This window comes from Poecile atricapillus, chromosome 1 (assembly GCF_030490865.1).
Source record: "Poecile atricapillus isolate bPoeAtr1 chromosome 1, bPoeAtr1.hap1, whole genome shotgun sequence".
In the NCBI taxonomy this organism is placed as follows: domain Eukaryota; kingdom Metazoa; phylum Chordata; class Aves; order Passeriformes; family Paridae; genus Poecile; species Poecile atricapillus.
Genome location: NC_081249.1, coordinates 38,095,608 through 38,121,450, shown reverse-complemented (window position 1 = coordinate 38,121,450; position 25,843 = coordinate 38,095,608). Strand labels below are relative to the sequence as shown.

The window sequence follows — 25,843 nt, the reverse complement described above, 5'->3', positions numbered from 1 at the left end:
TAAAAATGCTATTCTAAAAATATTGCCTACTTTTACTTAATATTACCCTAAAAATAATGTCATTTAATATTGCCTTAACACAAACATTAAATCACTGCCTTCTTTGGCAGAAAGTGAAATATGTTACACCTGTCTACACCTAATCACATATTCCTGCCAAAAACATGTTTCTACTCTGCTTCCTGCCAGATCTCATGAAGACATGGATGGAGGGCAAATAGGATAAGGCTGGTGATCTAATGAAGCCCTGGATCCTGTGCTTTCATTAGTTAATTATCCACAAGAGAAATCAATATGACTCATCTGCATGCTGCACAAGTGCAAAGGAGACTGAAGCTGCAAGTCCCTGAGGGTCCAGGTGAGGGGTTAGACCCACAGTTAGTTTCGATCAGCTCTAAAAAGAAACTGCATCCCCAAAAAGGCTGCAAATAACTTTGGCAGGGCACTGGTTGGTCATGAAAATAACAAAAATTATTTGGATGGCCTTGTACATAAATACTGTCATGTAACTATTGATTTTTAGTTTATCCCAATAATCAGACTACTGATGTAACCAGCTTGGCTAAATAGATATCCAATCCTGGTTTCAGAAACATAACATGAAGAATCCTGCTTAATTGCAAAGTAGTGCACTGACACTCATCAGTTGAACCAGCAGAGCAACACAGAAAACCATATGCTACAAGAAAGAGTCCTTGATTAAAGTCCTAGCCTTGGATGCAGACTCAATTTTTTGCTCTTCCATAAACCTCTCAAGATAATTTATTGCTACTAAATCTACAGAGTGGCTGAGACTATTCTAACACCAGACATCAGAAGACCAAAACTTTAAAATTTCTGGGCCTGAATCCATAAAAGGACTTAAAAAAATAATCCTCTGAAGGAAACAGCTGTCTTAAATTAGGCATATCTAAATGGCAATGTCTAAATAATGTGTAATTTTTTTTTATCTTGTTCAAAAAGCAGAATAGAAAATTCGGAAATAGACTGAGAGCAAGCATAAAATGCCCAAGAAGAATTAGACATAAAGTAAGACATTCATGCTCTAAGTGCAAGTCGTCAAAAACCAAGCAGTGGGAAATACCATTGACAAGAGACATGAGCTCACATTCCTTGGAGCTTCTGACTCTTAAGTCAGCTTGGAACTCCAGTCCCGATTTCAGTAGGCCAAGCAGGGCACACAAGTCATCTTTCTAAGGAACAAGCTAGGGACAGGAAGGGCATGTTGTTTCCTTGAACTCCAGAATTCAAGTATTTTCCCTTGAGGGCTGGTGTTGGCCTGAATGCACCAGAGTCACAGGCTGGGAATGGGCTACACCAGGCAGCTGGTCCCCCCATGAAGCCCTGCAGGCAGCACTGCCAGAGGAGACACTGATGCAGCTGCACAACAGCTGGCCATACCCCAAACACTGACTTTTAGGTCCTGTTCCCTAAAACCATTGCTACAGCTGACAGGAAATAATATAAAATGGGAAAATTTTATCTTTATCTTAAAATTTTTCAGTGCTGATAGTAATGCTCCAAGTATAAAGTAATCAAGCATACTTGCAAAAAATGGGAAAAAACCCTTAAAAAAAAGCTGAAAAAAATTAAAAACTGAAAATAAAAACCTAAAGAGTGGGTGTTGTCATATCATCAAGCTCAACACATGTTTCAGACCATAAAACAAGCACAAAACTTTTCTACTTTTCCTAATCCCATTCCAAGCTGATTTACAGCATGGACAGCCTTGGGGTTAAGGTGCTCAAGCAAAATCCTGTAGTCACACTGTGAGAAGTCTCTTTAAGGACAGATTTAGCAGTTTCAACAGTTAAAAGGATTTCTTCTTTTACCCTTATTCTTACTCTTGACTATTTCATGCATCTGGCAGAGGTTTGACAACATATGCTCAGCAGGTTTTTCTTCTTTTCCTTCTTTGGTAAACCAACCAAATAGAAAACATGAAAATCTGAGGGGCAAAGAAAAAAAATAAACCTTGCGTACTTCTAAAAGAAAGAAAAAAATCAAAAAACAATTAAAAAAAACTTAAGAGAACTGTGCTGCTTTCATGTATTGGTTCTCATCACAGAAGCACTGGCTTGAATTTAGATTGACGAGGCTGAAATAGCCCCTTTAAAGTACTTTAGAAAACATAAAATAATAAACATTAAAAATTTTAAAGCGCCCATTTATTTAAAAAAAAAAACAAACAACTTTCACCAAAACCCTACCCAGTTTAAGAGTAGGGCATTGTTTTGGTTTTGATACACACAATTAGAATTACAATAAAATGCAAATCTGGAAGTGCATGCCAGAAGTCAAGGTCACACTGAAGATGCTCAATCCTCAAGGAGAAAAGCTGGGGAAACCACATCATTGATGGCTAAACACAGGAGTATTTGTAAAGGAGCTAGGTCAGGACACCAAACTTATAATACAATAAATCACCAAGGAGGACTTTTGTCTCTAAGCACTATTAAAGGTAAAATTCATATGAATTCATCTGACATTGCTTGACTATATGCATCAAAAATGGATAAAATCCTGTGCAATCTAAAACTTTGTTCAGATTATGCACCAGCTCCCTGTGCTACAAGAATGAGCCTAGAAACAAAAATGCTTGAATGTCTTCTGCCTCAATAAATAATGCCAACACAGAAATTTCTTCCTACAACCATCACTTAATTATTGCCTCAAAGAACTAAAGACTCCAGAAATGCTGATTCATAATAAAGCCTCTTTTCACTTACGCTTGCCCAAATAAGAGTGTTTACAGATCTCTGCAGAGTGACTGGAACCTCAGTTTAGCACCAGGTGACAGACTTCAAGAGATCTTATGTCCCTCGGTCACTGTAACTGTCGGTGTAAAGCAGTCGCTTCCAGAACAAGGGTGACAAAGGGCACAAGCCATATGCTGTTTGTATTGCAACAGTCTTCTGAAAAAAGGCTCTGTCTATAACTTACATGTGTGAAACTGTTACTCATTTAAATTTCAAATTGGCAGTGCAAAAAATACATACTGTGTCTCTCGGTTGGGTATCCACCTTGAGTTTAAATATGGGTCTTCTCTAATTTCCTTAAGGTTCCTCCATGCTAACTACAAATACACATCTATATTCCCAAGAACAGCATGCTGTTGGAGATTACAGGCCTCAATTTCCTTCGCATGGGAGTCAGAAGAATTCCAGCTTTGTCTGAATAATTTGGAAATGAGATCATACTCTGGTCTTGCTGTTGTGGGGTCAAATTGATTAGTTCCTCCCTTCCAGATTAAAAAAAAAAAAAATAAAATAAAAATAAAAATAAAAATAAAAATAAAAAAAAAAAGGCACAATCTTAAACAATCTTAAAACTTATCATTTTACCTTCCATTGCTTTTTGTGATACTCTGATATTACTTAAGTCCTTACTGACCTTCCTTCTCCTTTCCTTAGGAAAGCTGATTTCCAAAACATAAATTTGTTTCAAACCATTAGCTTCACTTGCTTTTCACTCTACCTGGGAGCTAACTAATTTCTTATACTCCTGGGTCCAACAGAGCAAGAAAAACAGAAATGCCTTCTCTAATCCTAGAGTAGGCTCTCATTGTCTTTGAAATCCATTTTCACAGGCGATGCAAATTTAGGTGTTCAAAACATTAACAGCATCCCTTTGAAACAGAAAGCTCAGTTTTTAGGGAGAGATACTATCCCCTGACAGTGTGAAGGTTCTATGCTTACAACACTCTCTCTACAGAAATGAACATTTCAGGCACATTGTGATCTTAAGAAGAAGATTACATTTTCATTGGGTATTGTAAGCATAAGGCTTTTCTGTGTCTGAAGATAACATGATTTTACCAATTCTTCTAAGTTACCTTCAGACATGTTCATTATTTGCTACTGAAATGGTAAATTCTGTCATGTGACCAATGTTAATACTTTGAGTCTTCTGTATATGCTTTTTCTAGCACAGATCTCACAGGAAAAAACTTCTTTTCGTTAAAAGTAGTTAAACTCAAGAAGTGTTGCATTTTTACAGTACAAAGTACAGTAAAATACTTATTTTCCTTAATTACGTCTCTAAGCATTTGACCAATAATTAGAGAAGGCAGCAGACTAAAGAATTCTAAAGACAATAGTGTATCAATGTGGAAAATACTAGTATCAATTTCACTTATATCCTCACTTAACAGAGTTTCACTTCATACATTTTAGCTTTTTCACAGTTAGAATCTTTGACAACTTTATTTTTAATATATACAAAAATACTGGACTCAATTAATTCCCTTGCTTACAGGACCTTTTCTTTATTGCTTATTGATCTCTATATGTACCCAGATAAACGACAGGACCCAAAGGATTTGGGGCAGAGATCCAAAGCTATCCACTGAGAAAGTGGGAAGGCCCAACCAACCCTTCATACACAGACACACTGCAAAGCCCAGAACTATCCTTTGCTCTAAATGTAAGGCTTAGCTGATTCCATGGATGGATTTACACCACAAATTTTACTGCTCATGCAGAGATTTATTGAGCTGTAACAAATTACAAGACACCCTGGAAACAGGTTGCTAATGCTCATCCTGTGAGATTGCTGAACTCCACTGACAGGCTGGCTGAGATGAGGGCAGTGCCTCTGGGCTAAATTTTTACAGTAGCTGCCAGGAGACACACACCACAGATTTAACACGTCATGTTACTTGAAACTATGTACACACATGCACACAAAAAAACCCACCAACCCTGCAAAGTGTAATTCTGGTATAAAGATGAACATGTCAGCAAATAACAGTTTCAATTCCAAACTCTCACCCTTTCAAAATTCCTCCTGCCAATTCTGCAGAAGTATGAGGTTATTTTGATAGCAAGTTATCTGTGACAATAATGCAAACATGCTCATTTCTCACAAAGAGAGCAAATAATACATGCCAAATAAGTCTGTTTAAAAAAAAAATATCCCATGGGGTACAGACATTCAATGAAAACAGACCTAAACTAATTCTACACCATCCATTTTAAGACTTCATGAAGGAGTTATGTCCATTCATCACACTTGCTGAACCATTGAGGAGGGATGGAAACCACACAATCTATCAAATCTAAACATTGTTCTTTCAATTTTCCTTTTCAAAAAATTAATTTCAAACAGTATCAAATTAATAAAAACAGTGTAGAATCACCACACACTGCATAAGGACTGAATTCAAAGCACCAAGTCCTATCAAGAGACCCATTCAGCTCAGACCCGGCTTTACTTCTCCATTCCAACAATTTCAAACACAAATTCCACAAAATATCCTCGGGGGAAAAAATTTTATTATACCAAATCTTGTGAAATTTCCATTGAGGAAAAGAAGTGGTGTTTTACAAATTTTGCAGTTTCATTAACATTATTTAATATTATTTCTCTTACTGCTTAAATTGTCTTATTAGTGCAATAGTGAAAAAATACTCAAATTTACTCTCTAAAAATATGCTTTATATTCACACAGTTTCAGGTTGTTTTTTTTTTTAGAATTATATGCCAAGTGTTTGGGAGAAAAAGTATAAAAAGGTCACAGTTTGCTGTTCACGTTTTGTGCAATGACAGTTATTAGGTTTTACTTGAGAAGAGCGGTGTTCCTGTATACCTTTTGTTTCCAAAAACAAATCACTGAGGGAATGAATTCCTGTAGCCAAATGCTACTTCAACAGTGGTAGTTGTCCAGTAGCTTACCAATAATGCTGTATTAGCATTGACCATTAAAGGAACTAAAGCTGCAATCCTGGGATACCAGATCATCCCCCAGTCAACTGGATCTGGGAACTGGGGATATAGCTTGCCCTACTGGAAGTGAGACCTCCTCCAACCTTTTATAAAGGATGTTTGGTTTAGAAAAGAGGTTGGACAAAGGGAGTTTTGATGAGCGTTGTGTTGAGAAACAATCAGTATGCACAGGGAAAGGGAACAAGCACTTCTCTCTCTCAGATTTGGCTGAAGAGAGAATTTAGATATTCCACAGGACATCAGAGAAGGGAGTACTATCTGTGCTTAATGGTGCAGCATCTTCTCTTCATAAAGAGATTCAATATTACCCATCATAACTGGGGAAAAAAGGCAGAGATGTGAAAGTCTGTTCAAGAGAGTATCAGATATGTCTGATGTGTATATGATAACATCTTTCTAAAAGTTGCTAATGTATTAAGTGGCACTGAAATTAAAAAGGCTGAAAACATTACACACAGGAGAAATAACAGGGAGGAGAGGAAAGTATCTTTTAAATTACAGGTACCGGTAAACCAAATGGCTCATGGAAGCTGTATTTCACCAGCACAGCTAGCACAGTTGCAACAGCCAAGACACAACCAGTTAAAACCAGCTCTTCTTAATTTAACATATATCAAATAATGCAGCAGAGAGGGAGACACAATTCTGTCTAAAGCCACACAGCTTCATTCCCAGAGCAAATAAGTCATTGCTGCAGCAAAAAAAAAAAATATGATCTCACCCCTTGCTTCATTCAGTGTGTTTTGACAAATTACTGAAAAACTCCAATTCTTCAGAGCCACATCTATTAAAGAATATTTATAGGCTCCCTCTACATTCAAATCCTCTCCATTTTATTAAAAAAGGCATGTCTCCAAGAATGACTAATTGGAAAGGGTAATACAGGCATTGTTATTGGTAATTACAGTTGCAGTAGAGTGCCATCCTCATGGCTTGCATCTTCCTCCACGGCTCCAGGAATCACAAAAGAGACACTGAAACTGAAGAAAGCTACTGTGGGACAATTACCATTTTATCTCAAATTCCATTGTATTATCCAAGGGACTGATGACTAACTTTACTGTGGAAGTAAAAGCTGAAATGAGATGCTGGAAGGTTGAATGGGACGTAGGTAGACCTGGGTGTGGGATCTTCCATTAGAAGCTGAGGAAGGCTCTGAGTCCATGTAGTGCGGTAAAAGGCTATCAAACAAGTTCTAAAATCCCCACGAGGAAAATACCACTACAACTTCTTAGCACATGCTGCTTCCACAGTTTGTTCTTGTATTTATCTAAGGCAACAACTTGTTGACCAATGACAGACTTTCTAAATTAAAACTAAAGCTAAAACTTATCTCAAAGTTTGTTACAAAAAATGCAGTCTTTGGTATGTATTTAATTTACCTTTGTGTGTTAGGATTACATGAAAACAGACAGATGAACCGTCAATTATATGAAACACTTGAGTATGTTTCTTTATGCTTTAAGGTATGCACCTCCTATTAAACTTTGTGTAATAGCACAGCATTAAACCAAGGACACGAATTTTAAAAAGGGACATTATACTGCTACTGCGACTTCATATTTCACATCTGATTTCAGCTAAGAAAAATTTCCAAGGGGGGAAAAAAAAAACCTTTCATGATAAAGATTCAAAAAACAACCATATTTTTTGTGTATTAGTCATAACAATTCAACAGAAAAAGCAGGTCTCTGCAAGTTTCCTGCCTCTGAGAGCTTGAAATTTGATTTTTTTTCACCATATCAGCTCAAGAGAATATAAGCCTATTGTAAACCAAATCAAAGAAAATAAAAGATGAACTGAAGGCCAAAAAATTTGCTAGCAAAGTGATGCTATAAACATTGTATGTTTAAGCATACAATGAAACCAGAATGCATGCTGCTTGCTTAGAGACAAGGTAGAAGGATGATAAATGCCTTTACCAAGGGCTGACAGGAGTAGCAGCACGTGCAAAAGCAGCCAGCAACTATTCCTGCAGCAGCATCCCCTGACAGGAACACACAGGTGGTAAAGCTCTTTCAGATGATTTTCTATGGAATAGATTCTCCATTCTGTTTATTGCATCTATCAGCTCTCTGGCTGGCACAAAATGTTAACAGATACCTGTACACAAAGCATCTCAAAGTTACAGTCTCTTTCCTGATTGTTACCTGTCCACAAATGTTTACAGGGGTGGTGGGGGAATCTTGTAATTAAGTCTATTCAGACTGAAGAAAAGCTCCAAAGGTAGTATACCTTTATTTAGCTTTTCAGTTTGTGTTATAATACATTATCACAAGTGAAACCATGTGACAGGGGTCACTTCAGATATTGGACATGGCTGGGCATTTTAACAGCTTTTACAAATAATGCTTTTGAGATCCAGTAGAACAAAAATATTACTACAACTAACAAGAATAAAAATAATTTTTAAAAAGCCAATTAGATCCCAGCAACTTTATAAATGTAAATTTAACCTGACAGCTATCTCATAGAAAGGTTGGTAATTTCAGAGTTTCCTACAAAGACCCAAACAGAAATAAAACCATTCTAGAGTAGAGTAGAAGCACTGATTCATGGGCAAGCAAGGACAGTTCTCAAACATTTTAAAAAATTATTTTGCACACACACAAATGCATTTCATCTGTGTGAGAACTTGAGCAAAGAAACTGAATGCTTATATTATATTAATTATATATTATATAATTATATATTATAATATATATACTATAATATATATAATATTAATTATATATTATTATATATTATATTATAATAAATTATAATATTTTTAAAATTAGAACTGCTTATTCACCTTAAAGGTTTGATTACTGACAAATGCATTTCTTAAAAGAGAGGAAAAAGAAATCCAAATTATTTCTAACAGACAAATGATAGAACATGATGGTTCATTAATGTAGACAAGTTAAATTCCTTAATGTAAGAGCATCAATATATCAGACAGATCTTACAAACTTACCAAGCTAATATATGTCTACATTTGATCCACTATAAGCATTTAGTTAATTTTTTTCTTGCCACAGCCTCATCTTACAAAGATTTATAGCTCTTTAATTTTTATACTGCAATGTACTCCCAGATCTCAATGGAACTATCCATGTCATTAAATGTAGAGAATATACATACATCTTTTGCAAGAGTAGGGCCCAATTCTCAGACCAAGCTCTAGATTCAAGTCAATATTTAAGCAGAGGAAAAGACTGCCAATTGCCTATATCATTCATTCAGTTACCAGAATGTATGCTAAAGAGGAAAGAAGGAAAACCCCCTCCCCACTTAGCAGAGCATGTAGGCAAACCATTCAAGGGAAGATGTATTCTAGGTAAAGACTGGCAAGTTTCAAGTCTGTGAAAAAGTTAAAAATGAATATTTAAAAGAATTGCTGCATATTTTACGGTTATTCATACTTTCACCTCAACATCTGAAAATACAGACTTTGTTCTGTTGCTATTTTTTTTTTCTTTTGTAGTTTTAAGCACATTATTAATTTTATGGAAATGCGATGAAACGTTAAAGGAAAATGTTATGGTAAAGTGGGAAAATGAGAAGACCTGCATCTTGGAGAAACAAAATCCTGAGCTAGGAATAAAGAAAAAGGCTTTATTGTTCTTCCATGCCTAAATTCACTTTCAATTCACTCCAATAACTTAGATTTTAGGCATCTATTCTGGATTACAGTTCTTGATTCAGACATGTGACTTTGGGTTTCTGTATCCCTTTGTAATAATTCAAGAGCTGGTCAGTGTCAGCATCTAGTCAGTGTCTTGTGTCTCCAATGGGGAGAGAAGGAGCTCATCTCACCATGAGCAACCATCAGTTCTAGCCATCTGAACAGCAGCCTCTGCTCCACCAGGCGTATTTACTGCTTTTCCACTCACGAACAGGTGCCCGGGCATTTCCTCCTGTTGGCATCTTCTTGAATGTCTCCATTTGGACATGAACCACACCCCTCATTAGTGTCAGTATTTCAGGGCTTCCCCTACCTCCCTAGATGTACTGTCCACATAACTGGCATCACTATGGAGCCATTTTTCCACCTAATGTGAAACCTCCTCACCCATGCCCTACCCTTCCCTTTCACTGGTTTTAGAGCTGCACACATATGGCTGGGATATTTTAATTTCTCAGATCCAAAAGTAGTGTTTCAAGCCACAAAACTAATAGACATTGAGGATCAAATTCCTCCAGAATGGATATAAAAAACTGATGGAAGCCAATGGTTTTGCTGCTTAAGCATGGGAGCACACTGTAGACAGAAGGGGGTGATCTGTTTTCTCTGTCTACAGCTAACACTGTCATTAAATCATAGAATTGTATATCAGCTTGGGTTGGAAGGGGCCTTAAAGATTATCTATTTCCACCACCCCTGCCATGAGCAGGAGCAGTCTTCACTAGACCAGATTGCTCAAAGATTCATCCAACCCAGGTGAAGCACCTCACGCTTGGTCTTGTTAAACCCCAGGAGATTTCATGGGCCCACTTCTTGAGCTTGTCCACGTCCCTCTGGATGGCATCCTGTCCTTCAGGTGTGTCAACAGCACCACTCAGCTTGGTGTCATCTCCAAATTTGCTGAGGGTACACTTAATCCCTTTGCCTATGCCGTTAATGAAGGCATTGAACAACACTGGTCCCAGTTCAGACCTCTGAGGGTCTGCCTTCTGGATACATCTGTCCGACCAATTCCTTATCCACGCAACAGTCCACCCATCAAATCCATCTCTCTCCAGTTTAGAGAAGGATGTTGTGGGGGACAGTGTCAAAGGTTTTACAGAAGCCCAGATAAATGACATCTGTAGCTCTTCCCTTGTCCACTGATGTAGTCACTCCACCACAGAAGGCCACAGGGTTGGTCAGGCAGGACTTGCCCTTGTGAAGTGCTGGCTGTCTCAAATCACCTCTCTGTCCTCCATGTGCCTTAGCACAGTGTCTAGGAGGGATCTGTTCCATGATCTTTACAGCCAGAGAGGTTGAGGCTGACAGGTTGATAGTTCCCTGGGTCCTCCTTGCAACCCTTTTTAAAGGTAGGTATAAAGTTTCCCTTTTTCCGGTCATCTTAGACTTTACCTGACTGGATGAGTAAATCAATCTCTACTTAATAATGGTTTCCATTTGCTAGCTTTAATATAATTGCTATGATAAAATTGCTTTGATAAAGTGCCCTATACTGCAATATACTATACACTACAAGTAGTTTCAGCTTTTATGCTGACTGGTAAATAATTCTGATTGAGATCTTTTGTCTAATCATTTGTCATAATAAATAATTAATTTCATATAAATATATCTGATCTACCATCTTTAATCCTGCAGGACAAGGTTCCTCAAACTATTGACAGTCTGTGGCTGATTGGACCCAGACTCCTTTCTCAGAAGCAGTTTAGAACACAAAGGGGTCCTTTCTGCACCTCATGGTTCAACAACAGGGTTTCTCTAACTTTGTCTGAAGCTCCCACTCCTACCCATGACAAAGACCAGGAATACCTTTTCATGACTTGTCAGTGAATTTTTGGGAAGGATGTTCACCGCAGTTTGGAATGATCAGGTCCTGCTTCCATTTATTGAAATCTGAGCAGATAAAAGTTCAAGGAGACACTGCTGCACCATGACTTTAGCTGTACTGAACATCACATCTCACAATCTGTCTTCATCTCCACATGTGTATTTGAAAAGAGGGACTTTGCAATAAACTATGAAAGAAAAAAGGGCACACATTATAAAAATGGATGGGTGTGGACAGATCGTGCAGCTAAGCCAGCTTAGACCTTTATGGTGTGCCACCTAAACCAGAGCAAGCCCCCTTGAAAGAGAAAAATGGTTCAAAGCAAGCAGTATCTGAACATCTTCTGCAGCCATCACTACCAGAGGCATATTTCAACAGTCCAAAAGCCTGCACTTCTGGCAAAGATATGAATTTGTGGTGTGACCGTCTAAAGAGGAAGCTGAAACTAAGGAAATATTTTTGATGTTCCAGAGTTAGAAAAAACTTTTCAGGTCCTTCAAAATCTTCAGAATTTATTATCACTTACTGTTAATAAACTAGCAGTTATATAAATGACCAGCCAGTGAAGTAGATAAATTGGAATATATTTAGCAAAGATGAAGTTACACCTATCCTCTGTACATAGTTTCTGAAGTTTAAGCTAGAGGTAAAGTCCTGGGTCTACTGAATTCACAGAAATGTTACAACTGATCCCTGTAGTGCAAGATTTCACCAGCTGGTCTGTTTGTTCAGACAGGTATTGAATTCTTGACTTTGAACTCAGGATTTTCCATACTGGCTTAAGAGTGCTTCAAATGCACGTAAAAAACCTGAAAATCAGGGATATCCTCTATGTCCACTGCAAGTATGCAAAGCAAAGTTAATTACAGCAAGTACATTATTTTCAGAGATACTGGTAGTTATATCCCTTTCCAATCTTGAAAAAACAAAAAATGCATACTAGTGGTAGAGTTAGAGCACATTTCTGCCTCCTGAAAACTGCTTCCAAGCATGGAAATTATTTTTTTTTTTTGTTCTTATAATCCTTATCAGTTTATAAATGCAACATCTCTACAACTGCCACAGTCAAAAGGTAGAAAACCCATTTTGCAGTAATGCAAACAGTAGATTCTGCCATTTGAACTCTCATATACAAGAAGAATTTATTTAAAGAAAAAGGACAGACTGATATTATGGATTTACACATAAGCAATTTGTGATTTCTTAAGAGTACAAGTAGATCTAATGTCAACAGAAGTTGAATATTAATGTAGTTTTTTTATTGCATTTTCCAGGAATAATTATGATAAACTAACACTAACTGTAAAAAAATCATCTTCGTGACTTTCACCTGGCACATTAGTGCTGCTTAGTTGGCAGGCAGTAATTTGTTAATCCAAGGTGGTCAAATTATTGTGATTTATGTGACTGTACTCTTTTTCATGTAACCACTGTTGAATATCAATTACTTCATACCTGATACTTAAGTTTAGACTTGGGACAAGCCATCTCTCCCACATGGAACAAATGTGGCTCAAAATGCCTGGATAACTTAATGACTTTTCTGAACCCTGAATCTCTTATTTGGGGCAAATCACCATATCAAGCAATTTTTATGAAGCACTGTTTGCAAATGTAAGGTGCTTTGAAACTGACAGTAGTAAGTGCCTCTAGCATACTGAAATTACATATCTGACAAAGATCTCTCATAAGTCTTCATAAACGTACCCTTCCTTATCTCAGCTTAGATAAAAGTGGCAACTACCTGGACAAACAGGAATTTGTTGGATGCTTTTTACCATATCCTTGAAAAATCACTGTCAGTGCAAGGATTGCCTCCTCTACATGGATGAAGATCCATGTAGACTGCTACTTTAGCAAATTACAAGAATTTGGAATAGTAAAAGCAGAGCTGAATTCAGGACTTCAAGTCTTACATACTTTAGTGAGATTTTCCACAGATTGAGAGGAACTGATTACAATATGCAAAATATCTAGTTTGGGCTACAAATAGTCCTACTTAATAACAATATTTCCTGTCTTTAACTTTTCAGCAAGTCAGCAGCTCTTACCTTTTAGGCCATGTTTCCATCACTGGCAGTATGCAAACTAAGATTCCCTAAGTTACACCAAAACTGCAGTGCTGGCTCAGAAAAAATCCCAGTGTTCCTCACATGCTCACCTCTCCTTAGCCCAGTCAGGTTCCCAGGGGAAGAATGAGAGGTTTGGCAGAAGAGAAGAGGAAAAAAAAAAAGGTAGGCATCCTCCATGCAGCCCAAGGTGCTGCCTGGGTGTAGATGGGAAGCACCCCTCGGAGATCTGATGTACCTCTGTCCAAACAACAGATGGCCCATAACTCTTGATGAATGCATACATTTAAACACATAGTCTCTGTAAAACTCCACACTGAGGGCATAGGTTCAGAAGTGACAAGGTTACAGAACTGCACCCTAAGGACAGCTCAGTGCTGTTGTCATTATTGCTGTCTATATTGCAGCGGCAGTATTGACAGCGATCAGATCGGATCCCCTGCACTGCACTGCGTGTGGATACACAAGATGGCAGTTTTCCACCCAGGAAGGTTTTGTGTTCTAAATTTAAATGAGATCTCATTTATAAATAGCAGCAGAACAATGTTGTTAAATAGTCTCCTTTGCCAGCGTCATGATGATTCCAAATTGCATCAATGGAAGCAGAGAAAATTAACAGCTTTGCCTTAATCCTTTGTATGTTATGTTGGGGAACTTGTCAATATGACTCCATTCCCAGCACTTCTATTCCTGTAATCTGAATTAAAGAAACCCTCACAAAATAGAACATCTGCAAAGACAAACTATCTAAACCAGAAAAGGCAAGAGAATTAAGACAAAATGTTGAAAGTTGATGGCACTGCCCATGGCAACTGCTGAAATTGACCATGCTTCTTGAAAAAAAAAACCCAGAAAACTAAAAATCACACAAGGAAAAAGTAAGAATTAGCTTCCTTATTTTGTAGTGGAAGTCCCCTACAACTGAATATTGATTCCTTTTCTTTAACAGTTGGATACAGCATGCCATACAACTTGGTTTCAGTGTGCTGCTTACTGGAAAGTGTTGGTCTCCCTTATACTGCTGAAGCTTACAAAAGGATAGTTAAATGCTATGCAAGTAACAAACCACAGCACATTTTATTAGGTGTCTGCTCAAAAGGTCATTGTAGACACCCAGGAAATCTACAAAGACAGCATTCAGAATGGCAGGAGTTACTAAATGCACCGCTAGGAGCAGCATCAACAGCAATGCAGGAAAACAACTAAAAAGAGAACAGGTCTGATGTATTACTGCACTACCCTAGTTTCACATGACTCTTATACCAGCAATTTCCCCAGGAATTTGTCCAATTCCATTTTGCTGGACAGAGTTAGAGCGGCTTTAGGCAGAATAACACAGCAATGAATCAAATTTTCTACAAACTCCCATTATAGATTTCTCCTTGTCTGAAACCAGGAGGAAATATGAGATATCTTCAAAAATAACTGCAGAGATACCTCCACAGTGATTGTACATTAAGAAAGGGGAACAAAATGCTTACTGAGGAAAAAAAAAAAAACCAAACTGGAAAAAAATTTCTTTCCTTACCACAGTTGTGACATGTAGTAGAGATTTGAGGAGATAAAGCATTTCCTTGCAAAGTAACTACATGCATATATTCTGAGAACCTGACTGCTCAGATGCAGAGGTGGACACTGCTGCAGTCTCCAGGAAGCAGAGCTGCACTATATATTAAAATTATAAAGGGATGCACAACCCAATCCAATGTACCATGCAGGTTGTAAGCTGCCACAGGCTCAGGCTTGCTGGGAAGGCTAAAGCACAGACACAGGATCAGGTTGTTGCCCACCCAGGCTGCTGTCCTCATTGTCAACAGCATTTTAGAAAGCACCTTGGAAAGGTATTTGTATTTGTACATCAAGAATTTGTATTCTTGTTCCCATGTTCTTTTTTTCTTTTCTTTCCCTTTAATTCAGTTTACTACAAATAGTATGTGTCTAGACATGAGAGAAGAATATATAATAGTTTGTTTTTAGCCACTACCAGTAAAAATTCTTATTTCTAAAGCATACTGGTGAAAGCAAGTAAAGGCAAATATCAGAACATAAAGAAAAATCATATATTGGAAGCTTTGTAGGGGAATTTATGAGTTGAAATCAAAGCCAAAGGAAAAAATATGCTGAAAGATGCAAGTGATGATGACTTCACATTCAAAGGAAGAGGACTTCTGATAATGGAGAATAGGAGTGAGACTCAAATAAAGGGTTTTTAATATTATCAGCCATACGGCTAAATTTATTAGAGTCAATAAAATGGTAGAAATGTGAAGATGAAATGAAAGACCCTAGAATGTAGAAAAAAGATTGGAGGAAGAGTCAGACTAATTAAATAAGGCAAACTTTAATAAAAGGAAAATACTGTGGCTGGAGGTTCAGGGAAATTAATTCTAGAATTTGGGTGAATGAAGTGTGGTACTTAAAGTAGGTGAACTTTTCAGGAGTCTGGTTGGGGTGCCATCCACCTGCCAAGCCTGAAAAAAAAAATCACAGCTAAACTCCTGGTTACAGCTATACACATTCTGAACATAGTCTTTGAGGTTTTAGGTGTTTCGGGGTTTTCTGATGTTAAGCCTTAAGCAGAGTGGAATCAAACATTCCTTCCTGCAAATACTAAGCTGCCCTTTCTTTTTTCAGTTTCTTGGTTTGGGTTTCTGTTTGTCCAGAAACATATTATGCATCATTATCTAGAGAACCTGTAGAATGAGGGCAGTAGCTAGATCCCTTGAAATTGAAATACAATTAAATTGTTATTGCAGTTTGGGAGGAGTGTGCATAGTATGAGATAATAGAAAGGGCTTGAAGGAAAACGAACACTGTCGGAGTTTCTCTCTGTAATCAGAATTAATTCTTACATCTCCAGTTAAGTACACTCAAGTAGTTTCTTGAATTTATCTTTAGTTTTATGAGGTGAACCCCAGGAATCTGCGGGTATCACGTAAGAGCCCTGATGGACCAATAAGCTTTGCAGTCGATGCGAGGAAACATTGAGGCTCTTTGCCAATGCAAAAGAAGAAGCAAACTAAGTAAAACATGAAACCAAGTAAAATTAAAAGAGATAAAGTGTGAGATTTAAGGTTATTAAAAAGAAATAAAATCAAATGAGCTGTTAGAAGAGTTCAAATTACAGTGCTTCTATTAAGCCAATGATGGCAGCATACTAAATGAAGAGAGGGGCATTTAATGAATGTACAGCATAAATTTTATAAAATGCTAGTATATATTCTTGCTGTAAGAGAATAATCCAATTGTAAAACAAAACAAAACAAAATTTTTGTGGGGACAGAATCATTGGCTATCACAACCAGGAAACATATACCCTTGTTTTCCATAAGGAAAGGTGGACATTTTATGGTTCCACAATGAAAATGCTATCTGAAATTCACACACTTCTGATAATGACTGCCAGTATTCTGCCTTTTTTACATGGTTTTTTTTGGGGGGTGGGGTTAGTGTTTTGGGTGGTTTTTTTGTGGGTTTTTTTTTGTTTGTTTTTGTTTTTTTTTCTTTTCTTTTGTTTTTTTAAGGAATAATCTGGCAAATTTTAACAGCAAGTTTCAGTTTTCAGGACAAAGTCTCTGCTGGCACCCTTTGAATCATTCGTTTTTTAGGCAGATGCATAATTAAATGACACCTTTTGTTTTCAGAATGTTATCCAAAATTAAACAGGACTACAAGATGCAAACTAATCCAGGCTTGACTTCTCAGTGTCAGTACTCATTTGTCTGCCATGTTTAAAATGCATTGTTGGAGAGAAAGTGAAACAGACTTCAGACATGTTGTTAGATACATGTGTAATTATGCATATGATAAATCCCCCCAAAATTCAAAGCCACTTTCAAATAAAAGTCATAAATGCAAACCACATGTGAATCTCTTCCCACAAAAAAGACAGAAAAGAAATGAAAAAAGTAATAAAAACTCTCCTAGTTCTTGTGACATCTTTGTGCCCATTCACAAGACTGCTTTTAACTTTGTAATATTAACCTCCATAAGGAAACCTCAGAAGGAAAAGGCATTCTGTCTTGAGCAGCAGGGATATAAAGGCAAGGAGCACAGGGAATTCATAAGCAATGAGCTATATTAACCTTCCCTATCTCTAGTCTTTCTCTTCTCTCTCAAAAGAAAGGAAGAGATTCTAGGTTAACAGCTTCTCCACTGGCAGTACTATATTATTACTGATCCTAAGAACTTTAAATGTCCACCCTCACAGATTAGCCAGTATTAAACAGTTAAGGAGTAAACCATACTAATTTCCATACTAACAGGTGTGACTTTTTGATTACCATTTTCATCAACAAAATATATTCTAATATTTTTAAAAAAAATCTGTAGCTGCTTAAGATGACCAAGTTACCTGATTTGTTGCAATTTCTCAATTACTTTGTAATTCCGAAATCAAATTGAGTTAACTGGTGAACTAACCACCATAAATCAGAATGCTCTGGTAAACTGAGACATACACTGCAGTTTTTTCCACCCATAAATACCAGTAAGACACCTGGGGTCCTACAAAACAAACCTGCAAGGAATAATCTCTGGTGAGTTACACCCAATATTTTAGTTACATGTGGGAATAGGTTGTGGAATAGCCTCAGGCTTCCAGAATTGCACATTTGTTAACAGTAGGAAAATGGGAAAGAGAGAAAATCAGTTTGGCTGATCAAAGCACATCTAAAATACAAGGCAAATTCAGTGTATATTCCTTGTCAAAACTGGCAGCAGGAGAGCACAAAATACTGTCTTAACAATTTTAGGTCTATTAGGAACAGCTGAAAACTAGCACATTACAGAGGATATTTGCGAAGAGTAAGCCAAAGATAATTGTGATGGCAAGTAATAAAAAACTGAAACTGCTTCCATACATGGGAAATTGGGTTCAATTCACTAATTCCATAGGTTTGATCAATCTTGATAAAAGTGAATGGAAAACTGCACACAGACAAGATAAAGAACATGATGAAATTTACTTTTGTGTAGCAATGCTCATGAGCAGGCCCCCTGTAGAGCTGGTTACAGGACTAACAAACAACAGACAGCCCCCCCTCCAGATTCATTAAAGCCTCACAACAGAACTTAAAACTTTCCTCTTCTTACTTCAGAGCCATTTTACTTGTAGTTTCCATCCCAAGCTCTTCCCTGCTAAAGAAAGAATTAATGAAACTGTGCAGTAGTTTTAATGTCTTGACAGATTTGTTAATAATCAAAAGTTTTAAATGAGGAATACAATTACAGTTCTCATGACACAGCTAAAAGAGCCTACAAATCACTTCAGTTCCACTTAATTTTTACTGCAAGTGGACAATGTCCAGCACAGGAAATCCTGGTTACTGCTGCTCACCACGACTATTTCCGCTGCAGAATGCAGCTGCTACGGACTCTTGGGATATTAAAGGATAAGGGGAACTAAATGCTTTGAGATATGAGTAGGTTGGAAAGTTGCTGCCAAACTAAGGCCACCTTACAAAACAACATTTCACCAATATATAATATAGTTGTGTACACATAACTATATGAAAACTGAATTGTGCTAGAAGACCAACTTGATTAGACCACATAAAGAGTGTTTTCCTATGAAACAGAATTATATAAAGAGCAATATGAAGGTCAAATAGTACATAGACACCACAATGAGCACCATATGGAAGAGTTCACCTACCATGTGAGAGTCCAGTTGAAAATTGTTTCTTCTTCAATCGTCTCCTCCCTGAGGCTTTGTGCATATTGAAACACATGAACGTAACACCCAAAAATGCTTAGCACAACACAAATGCTAGCAATTTTTATGTTTCTTTCAATTTTGTTTAGTAAAAGAAGTTAAAAATCAGTCCTGTTCTTATTCATCCACTCTGCACCAGATGAGTCCTGCAAACACCATGTTTTTCATGCCACAGGTTGGTAGAGAATGTGGAGAACTCAACAACCAAGGCTATAAGAGCAAGAATGTGGGAGCCTGAGTGGAGCAGAAATAGAAGTTGTATCACTGTCACACACAGCGGACAAGAACACTCAAATACCAAGTTGGTAAAAAGGTCGTAACCCATGTCATGTATGCCAAAGCAGGACTGTGAAGGTCTTTTCAAATCCAGCAGCCAGTTCAGCCATGGCTTTAGAAGGAGACCATGGCTTCTATGGTAGAAGAACAGGCAGTACATTTGTATCCTCATGCCTACACATGTGAGGCTTTTGAGAATCTTTTAAGTAAAGCTGTGTAAGTTTCTGAGTCGTGGGAAGAGTGGATTGTTTATGGGAAGGGAGGAGTTAACAGGGAGGGTGGCCTGGGCTGGAGGAATGTTGGGCAGCTAGTGAGAGCAATGTGAAGATAAGAGCAGGGCATTAGGGGAGGAAAAAAATGCTGTGGGGATCACGCTGGGGAATACAAGGCTGGGGAGTGTACCTTGGCTGCAGAAGGACTGAAGCCTGCTGCTGCTAGGAGAGGATGGTGAGGGTGGGAGGAAAGATCAAAGAAAGAAGTTTCGGATATCACAGTGTGAGGAGAAAAAAGAAAACTGAGTTAGCTAAGGTAACTGTTACAAGTGGTGCTGGAGAAAACAGAGAGGATAGGAGACAGGAGGGTGGGGATCACAACTCTTTCAGGAAGATAACTGAGAAGCTTACAGAGAAGTGACAGGTAAAATGGGTAAAGCAGTACAAACCACAGGACAGCTAGCAAAGCAGGGTCTTGATTACTGACACAGAGGGGTGTGGAATGATCCCTGTCTACCTGGTACTGCTCCTTGTGAAAACAAATCACCCCCAGTAGACCAATGCAGATCAAAATCACCCGCTTGAAACAGCCTGTGCACCCACAAAATGCTTCATGTGCAACCCAAAAGAAACACCAGGCACGGAGAATGAACTGTGCATACCGCCAGAACTGAGATGTGTTAAGGCACCTGGAAATGGTGTCTGCAGGGCCTTTTTTGAAAGAACAAAAGCCATACGGGTCCAGAGTCACACGCTAAAAGAAATTATTGTCTGTGGCTATTAGATGAGTGTCAGAGGGAGATGCAGTCCAATTTGGATGAGCTACCATTCAAAACTGCAGTGCTGCAGGATCCACTCATCCCTTGCACATGATGATGGGTCCTTTGAACCCTGCTAACATAAACAGTCTGGATTCAGAAGGGCAGATTGGCAGGTCTGGGAATACTCCCCAGGATAGAGGAGACCCAAGGAACATAATAAAAAGGAGAAGACAACTATGTACAAGAGTAAAAGATACAAGAAGTTTTAATGCTTGTTAATAGAGGCCCTTAAGATACAGAAACAAGTGGAAAGTAAAGACAAAATGGACCCCCGCAGTTTTGCATATGGGATTTGACTGCAGGATAGCACAGAGGGATTTTTGTATTTTTATTTTTCCAAGAATTCTGCATAAGTCATGAGGATAGCATTGGAATTAGAATAATTGTGTTTCAAATTAAAAATGAATGCCTGGGAGAAGATACAGCCAAATGGAGTAAGAAACCACGAACCACCTTCATGCATAGGTTAGCAAAACTGTATGCTAGAAATAAAAGATCCCAAGAGTCAAGCATTGAAACCAAGAGCAGGTGATCTCCAGCAATATGAAAGCAACACTTGCAGCTCCACTATCTGAGGAATATTTAGACTTTAAGATTGGGCAGAATCACTTTCTCAACCCTTTGGGAGACGGCAGATTCAGGCATAATTAGCCAGGAGATACTTATAGCACCAATTCTTTTGTAGATGTAAGGAGTGATTCTAGCTTGTTGAGAGAGTTTGCTGCCGTTACTGATGTCTTGAAACACACTGGGTGCCTGAAAGACACAACAAAGCTTGGCAAGTCCTTGGATAGCGGTGATGGTATTGTATTCAGCAAGAGAGGAGAAAAATGACATTTTTAGTAATGATCTCTGGCAGAGAAAATGATCTTAGTCTGGAACTCAGTAATAATTGTTTGTGCAGGGGTAATGCAGCAACAGAAAGCCCTGTAGCAATCTTGGTTAAACAGTGGTGAGTGGAAGTGAAAGCACCAGCTGAAACACCCCAGGGATGAGTGGCAAGAGAAATTTGCACACATATGCTCAAGATAAGTTTCTGTAGAAGGATTAAAACATTTATGTTAGGATCCAAAACCACAGAAGCACATGAATGCCCAAGTGAGGCTATGAAAGGGCTGTGACCCACTATTATTAGCCCAGTGGTTATGGAGTACTAGTTCAATGACCCAGCTTATGTAATTAACCAGTTTATCAGAGAGTGATGAAAGGATCTGGAGTCTGGTTTTCAAGGCAGTAAACGCTGCCACTCCACAAACAGCACCTTGTGCTGTTAGACTGCCAAAACCCACAACCACAGAATTACAAGGACAAAAGCAGCTTTCAGCCATGGGCATAGAAATCTTTTTTTTTTTTAATTGGTCTGTTGCTTGGGGTGTTTTGTTTATTTTTCCTTTCCCCTAGAAAGTATGGCTGAGTAGAAGTTTGTTTCTATATTTTAAGGGAAGTAATATGACTTCATGAAAATTCCTTGAGTTTCACAATGGTATTCTAGTATGCCAAGAAATTTCACACCACCTGAATGCATGAAAAACTAATAAAGGAGGGAGGGAAAAGCAAAATATCATAGATATCATAGTAAATGTCCATTAGTTTTGCTGAAAAACTTTACATTTCTTATAATGAAGGATGTTCACATATCATTCATATACACAAAATTATGCCTTAGGCAAGTAAGGAAAAGACAAATCATTCAGCACTGCCCATAACCCCTATGACTGATAAAGGAGCTTGGTGTATGATTTATATGAGGAATAAAAACCCTTAACAACATTAGAAATCTACCAATTTCAGTATCTGAAATGTCTCTCAAAATTACTCTTCTGTGTTTAAGAGCAGGGAGAAAATTTTATACAGTAAATTCTTTAAAACTATTTTCGTCAAAGTACATACACCATGAAAAAGAAATCAGTCTTTCCATATCTTTTTTTCAGTATAAAAATCCTCAGCCTTGAATGACTTTTTATTATTCGATGTTGCAACCAGTAAACATGGTGTGCAGGAGTTAGTTATTGAAAATAACAATTTGGCTTTTTGTGAAGCAATTGGCGCCACAGTTATCTGAATGGCTGCTTGATAGGAACTGCTTGCAACCAGGTTTCTGCTTTTCCAGAAATGATTCTTGTGGAGCTACAACCCAAACTTCATCTCAATAGTAAAATTAGACTGGAATATTTTAAGAATTGCAATGTTAGTGTAACTGAACAGCTTAAAAAATCAGTAATAGCACCTGCATTTTAGCATTTGAAGTTACTAAGAGTTTTTAAAATAGCACAGAAAAAAAGCCAGCTTCAGTGAAGCAAGCTAGTAGTAATATTAGAGTGACAGTTGAACTTAAATTGCTGGTTTACCCCTGTACTATCATTAAAATTGATAACCTTTCTCAAAGACTCTGTAAATTGCTGGACCACAGAAGGTACAAGGACAGCGGTGAAAAGTTGAGCCTGCCTGTGTGAAGATGATCCTGTGTTGAACAAGCAGTAACCAGCTTCTCTTTCAGGCTGACCCCACCCCTTATTTACTGCTCCTTTACCAATGGCTTTGACACTCACTTCTTTAAGAGAGTTATAACAGAGCCAGGAATACTCGGTTGGAGTGAGATGGCATCACAGCATCCCCCTGGGTGTGCCATGGAAGACATTTACCCCATGTGGGCTGGGGAAAAGAGGAGAGACACGAGGGTTCATGCTGTGGGTCAGACACTGGGCTGCAAGCAGAGCCTTTGCCCCCAGCACAACAGATCCTCATGGGCTGGGGGCAGCTTTCTGAAGGCACCCGTGGTGCCCTGGGCTTGCCTCACTGCCCCTGTCTGGGGGACACAGTGAAACAGGAGGATGACAAACAACCAGCTAAAAGGCTGCTACTTATTCAAAAATCCACATACATATTTCAGGTAAAATTTAATGACCAAGGTTTCCCTTTGCCATTTTTCTTTCTCTGCTAAGCTGAAAGACAAGGGTGCCTCTGCTGAGATGTGAAGGCAGCTGGGCATGGCTGGGGAAGAGAGAAGTCAGTCTGCACTTCCCTGCATCAGCAGGCAACAGGGCTTTCAAATGTCAGTATTCTCATCCTTAATGTAGCCTCTTTGAAAGTCTGGAAAAACCTCAGCAGCTCGATGAGGCAAAGGGAAGATTCTTTCCTATTTATCCAACACTTTACAGTACCATGCTTTCTAAAAGCTGAGAATACTTTTCAGTTACAAAATATTTTTTTCTGTAGTTTTCCAAATTATAGACAAAGGAAAATTAGTAAAATAGACCCATTATTCTCCACATTATACAAGAAAAAAGATCTTACAATGTAAAGGGCACGGGTAATTTTAACAGTTTATCTGTGAGCAGGTACAGAATGTTGGGTCTGTGTTTCTTCACCCATCATGTAATTTTAATAGCAATGACATAGCCACTGCACTTTAATGCTGTCCTGGTGATGAATGAAATGAAAAGAACTGCCAGCAAAACCTGCATATTCTCTTCTAGGGACATGTTTCTTTGGTGGGATGTTGTTTCTTTAATCTAATCTGTAAAACAGCACTTCCAAAAGCAAAGTTTATACTGGAAAAGAAAGCAGCCTGATCTTTCCCAAATACATTAAACTCAAACCACTCTGGAAGATGATAGCAACCTAAATTGTTTAGGAGCCTAAACAATCTGCTTGCTCAATAAATATCCTTGAAGACTACCATCCAGAAATTTTCAAGCTCTTCCATCCCATACAAAATACTGCTTTAATGTTCTGAAGAAAAAAAAATGGTTTAAATGAACTTTCATTAGAATCTTAATTATTTAAAATACATTTAATTTTCATTAATTTTCTCTGTTAACTATTATGAATGTTTTTTTCTTTAATTATATTTAATTTGTTTTCTATTGCTTCATATGTTTTCCTGATTAATTAACTTTGTGGTGCTCATAGGCTTAAGTGCAGGCTTCACCACAGGACCATTTCTGGTCCTGCTATCAGTTGTGAATCCCATTCTCAAGCGCATCACCAACTAGCACTGTAAGGGCAGCTTGACTCCAGATATCTTTATTCACAGAGTAGAAAGCATTTGATAAACTCAAAATACTTCCACTTAGTCTGTGATCTTGAACCTTCACATTGTGTGTGTACACAGTGCAGGCTTTTATGCCAGACAATGATAAAGATGTTCAATAGGCTCCTGTGTTAACAGAAGTTCAAGTCCTACATCAGCAGCAGAAGTATAAAGTCCAGTGTAATGCTATGGTAAAATCCATTATTTAACCTTAGGATTTCATATACTGCACCACTTGAGCTTTACCATTGTAGTCTATAAGGTAATAATAGTCATTTCAGTGAAATTGCGGCCTCTGCTGCATACACAGTCTTCTTCACTCTAATATAAGATTTGCAAAGCAATATGTAGAACTGAAACATTTTAAAACCTGATGAGGATGTTCAGAGCAACAGAGCACTTTACAGTAGTTGATGATAGCAGATGGATGACAAAAATGAGTCATGATAATACGATTTTTCTGTAGAGGTGTGGGCAAAACAGATGTTAAGTCTCTTTTTTCTTAATGCTGAAACAGATTTTTTTTTTCCCAGTGTCTTCTTTAACCTAGATCTCTTTCCAGTACAAATTCTCTTTGCTCTTGCTGCTCTCTGCACAGGAGGGCAGATGCTGCTCTCTTACTCCCAGTCTGCTTGTCACTAAGCAGGTGGGTTTCCTATGGGGTTGCAGTTCCGCACATGCACACAGGTTGCCCAGCACAGGAGCGACAGCTTATGGTGTTGACCCAAACCATGCGTCATGCTTTTGTGTCCTTTCCTGCTCTCACAGCCTGAATATTTAAGAGGAGAAAGGAAAACACTGTCCTGGTCTGCCCAGAAACCAAGGAACAGCTGCCTAGTGGTGTCACAAGCTGCCTCACCAGCCTCTCCCTCCCTATCTCTTGCAGATTCTTTATCTTATCAAAGAAGGTCTGTTTTCCTTGTTCTGTAATATACTCTACAAGTTAATACCCACAAGCCACCCTTAGATCAGCAATGAAAGGAAACAATTTAACAATGAAGAAATGGCTGATCCAAATTGTCACATTCTCCTCGACGACAGGCTTTTGTACCTTATTGCTTGGGGTTTTTTTTGTTTTGTTTTGTTTTGCCTCTGGAAGCAATGCCCATATTTTATATTCCTCATGTCTGATGTGAAGTAGCAGTAACTTGATATGAAGGACATCTTGAAATATTCTGCCTTTGTGAATATGAATGTAGGAATCTGCAGAAACTGTGAATGAACATTTACAACAAACTGTGAGCCTCCTACTGATGCACTCAGATACAAAACAGGAGGCGAGAGAGAGAAGGAAAAGAGATGAATTTGTTTTCCTAGCAAACAGCTGTCTTCTTTAACAGAAGAAACTAAAAAGAAAACAGTGTGTGAAGAGGCCAAAAGCTGCATTAATTACAGTATTTTTAGATGCTACAAGCACAATTTTGATAAACACTCTAAACTGTGAAAAAAATGTACTGTCAATGCAATTAAGTCTTTTTCATGGTGCAG

The 25,843-nt window shown here is 38.1% G+C and overlaps 1 protein-coding gene across 6 annotated transcripts in view; it reads right to left on the bottom strand.

The window, feature by feature from the left end:
* The window catches only part of FGF14 (fibroblast growth factor 14), a 379,461-nt gene that overhangs the window by 198,012 nt on the left and 155,606 nt on the right, over positions 1-25,843 (bottom strand). For 3 of the 6 annotated variants that reach the window (XM_058827497.1, XM_058827488.1, XM_058827511.1), the window contains exon 1: positions 18,954-19,187. The exons of 2 other annotated variants lie outside the window; for them this stretch is intronic. In XM_058827497.1, the coding sequence (XP_058683480.1) occupies positions 18,954-18,956 (3 nt within the window). In that variant the 5' untranslated portion in view covers positions 18,957-19,187. Of the gene's footprint in view, positions 1-1,844; positions 1,864-18,953; positions 19,188-25,843 lie in introns of those variants that run through there. One more of the 6 variants, XM_058827504.1, reaches the window with a different exon arrangement.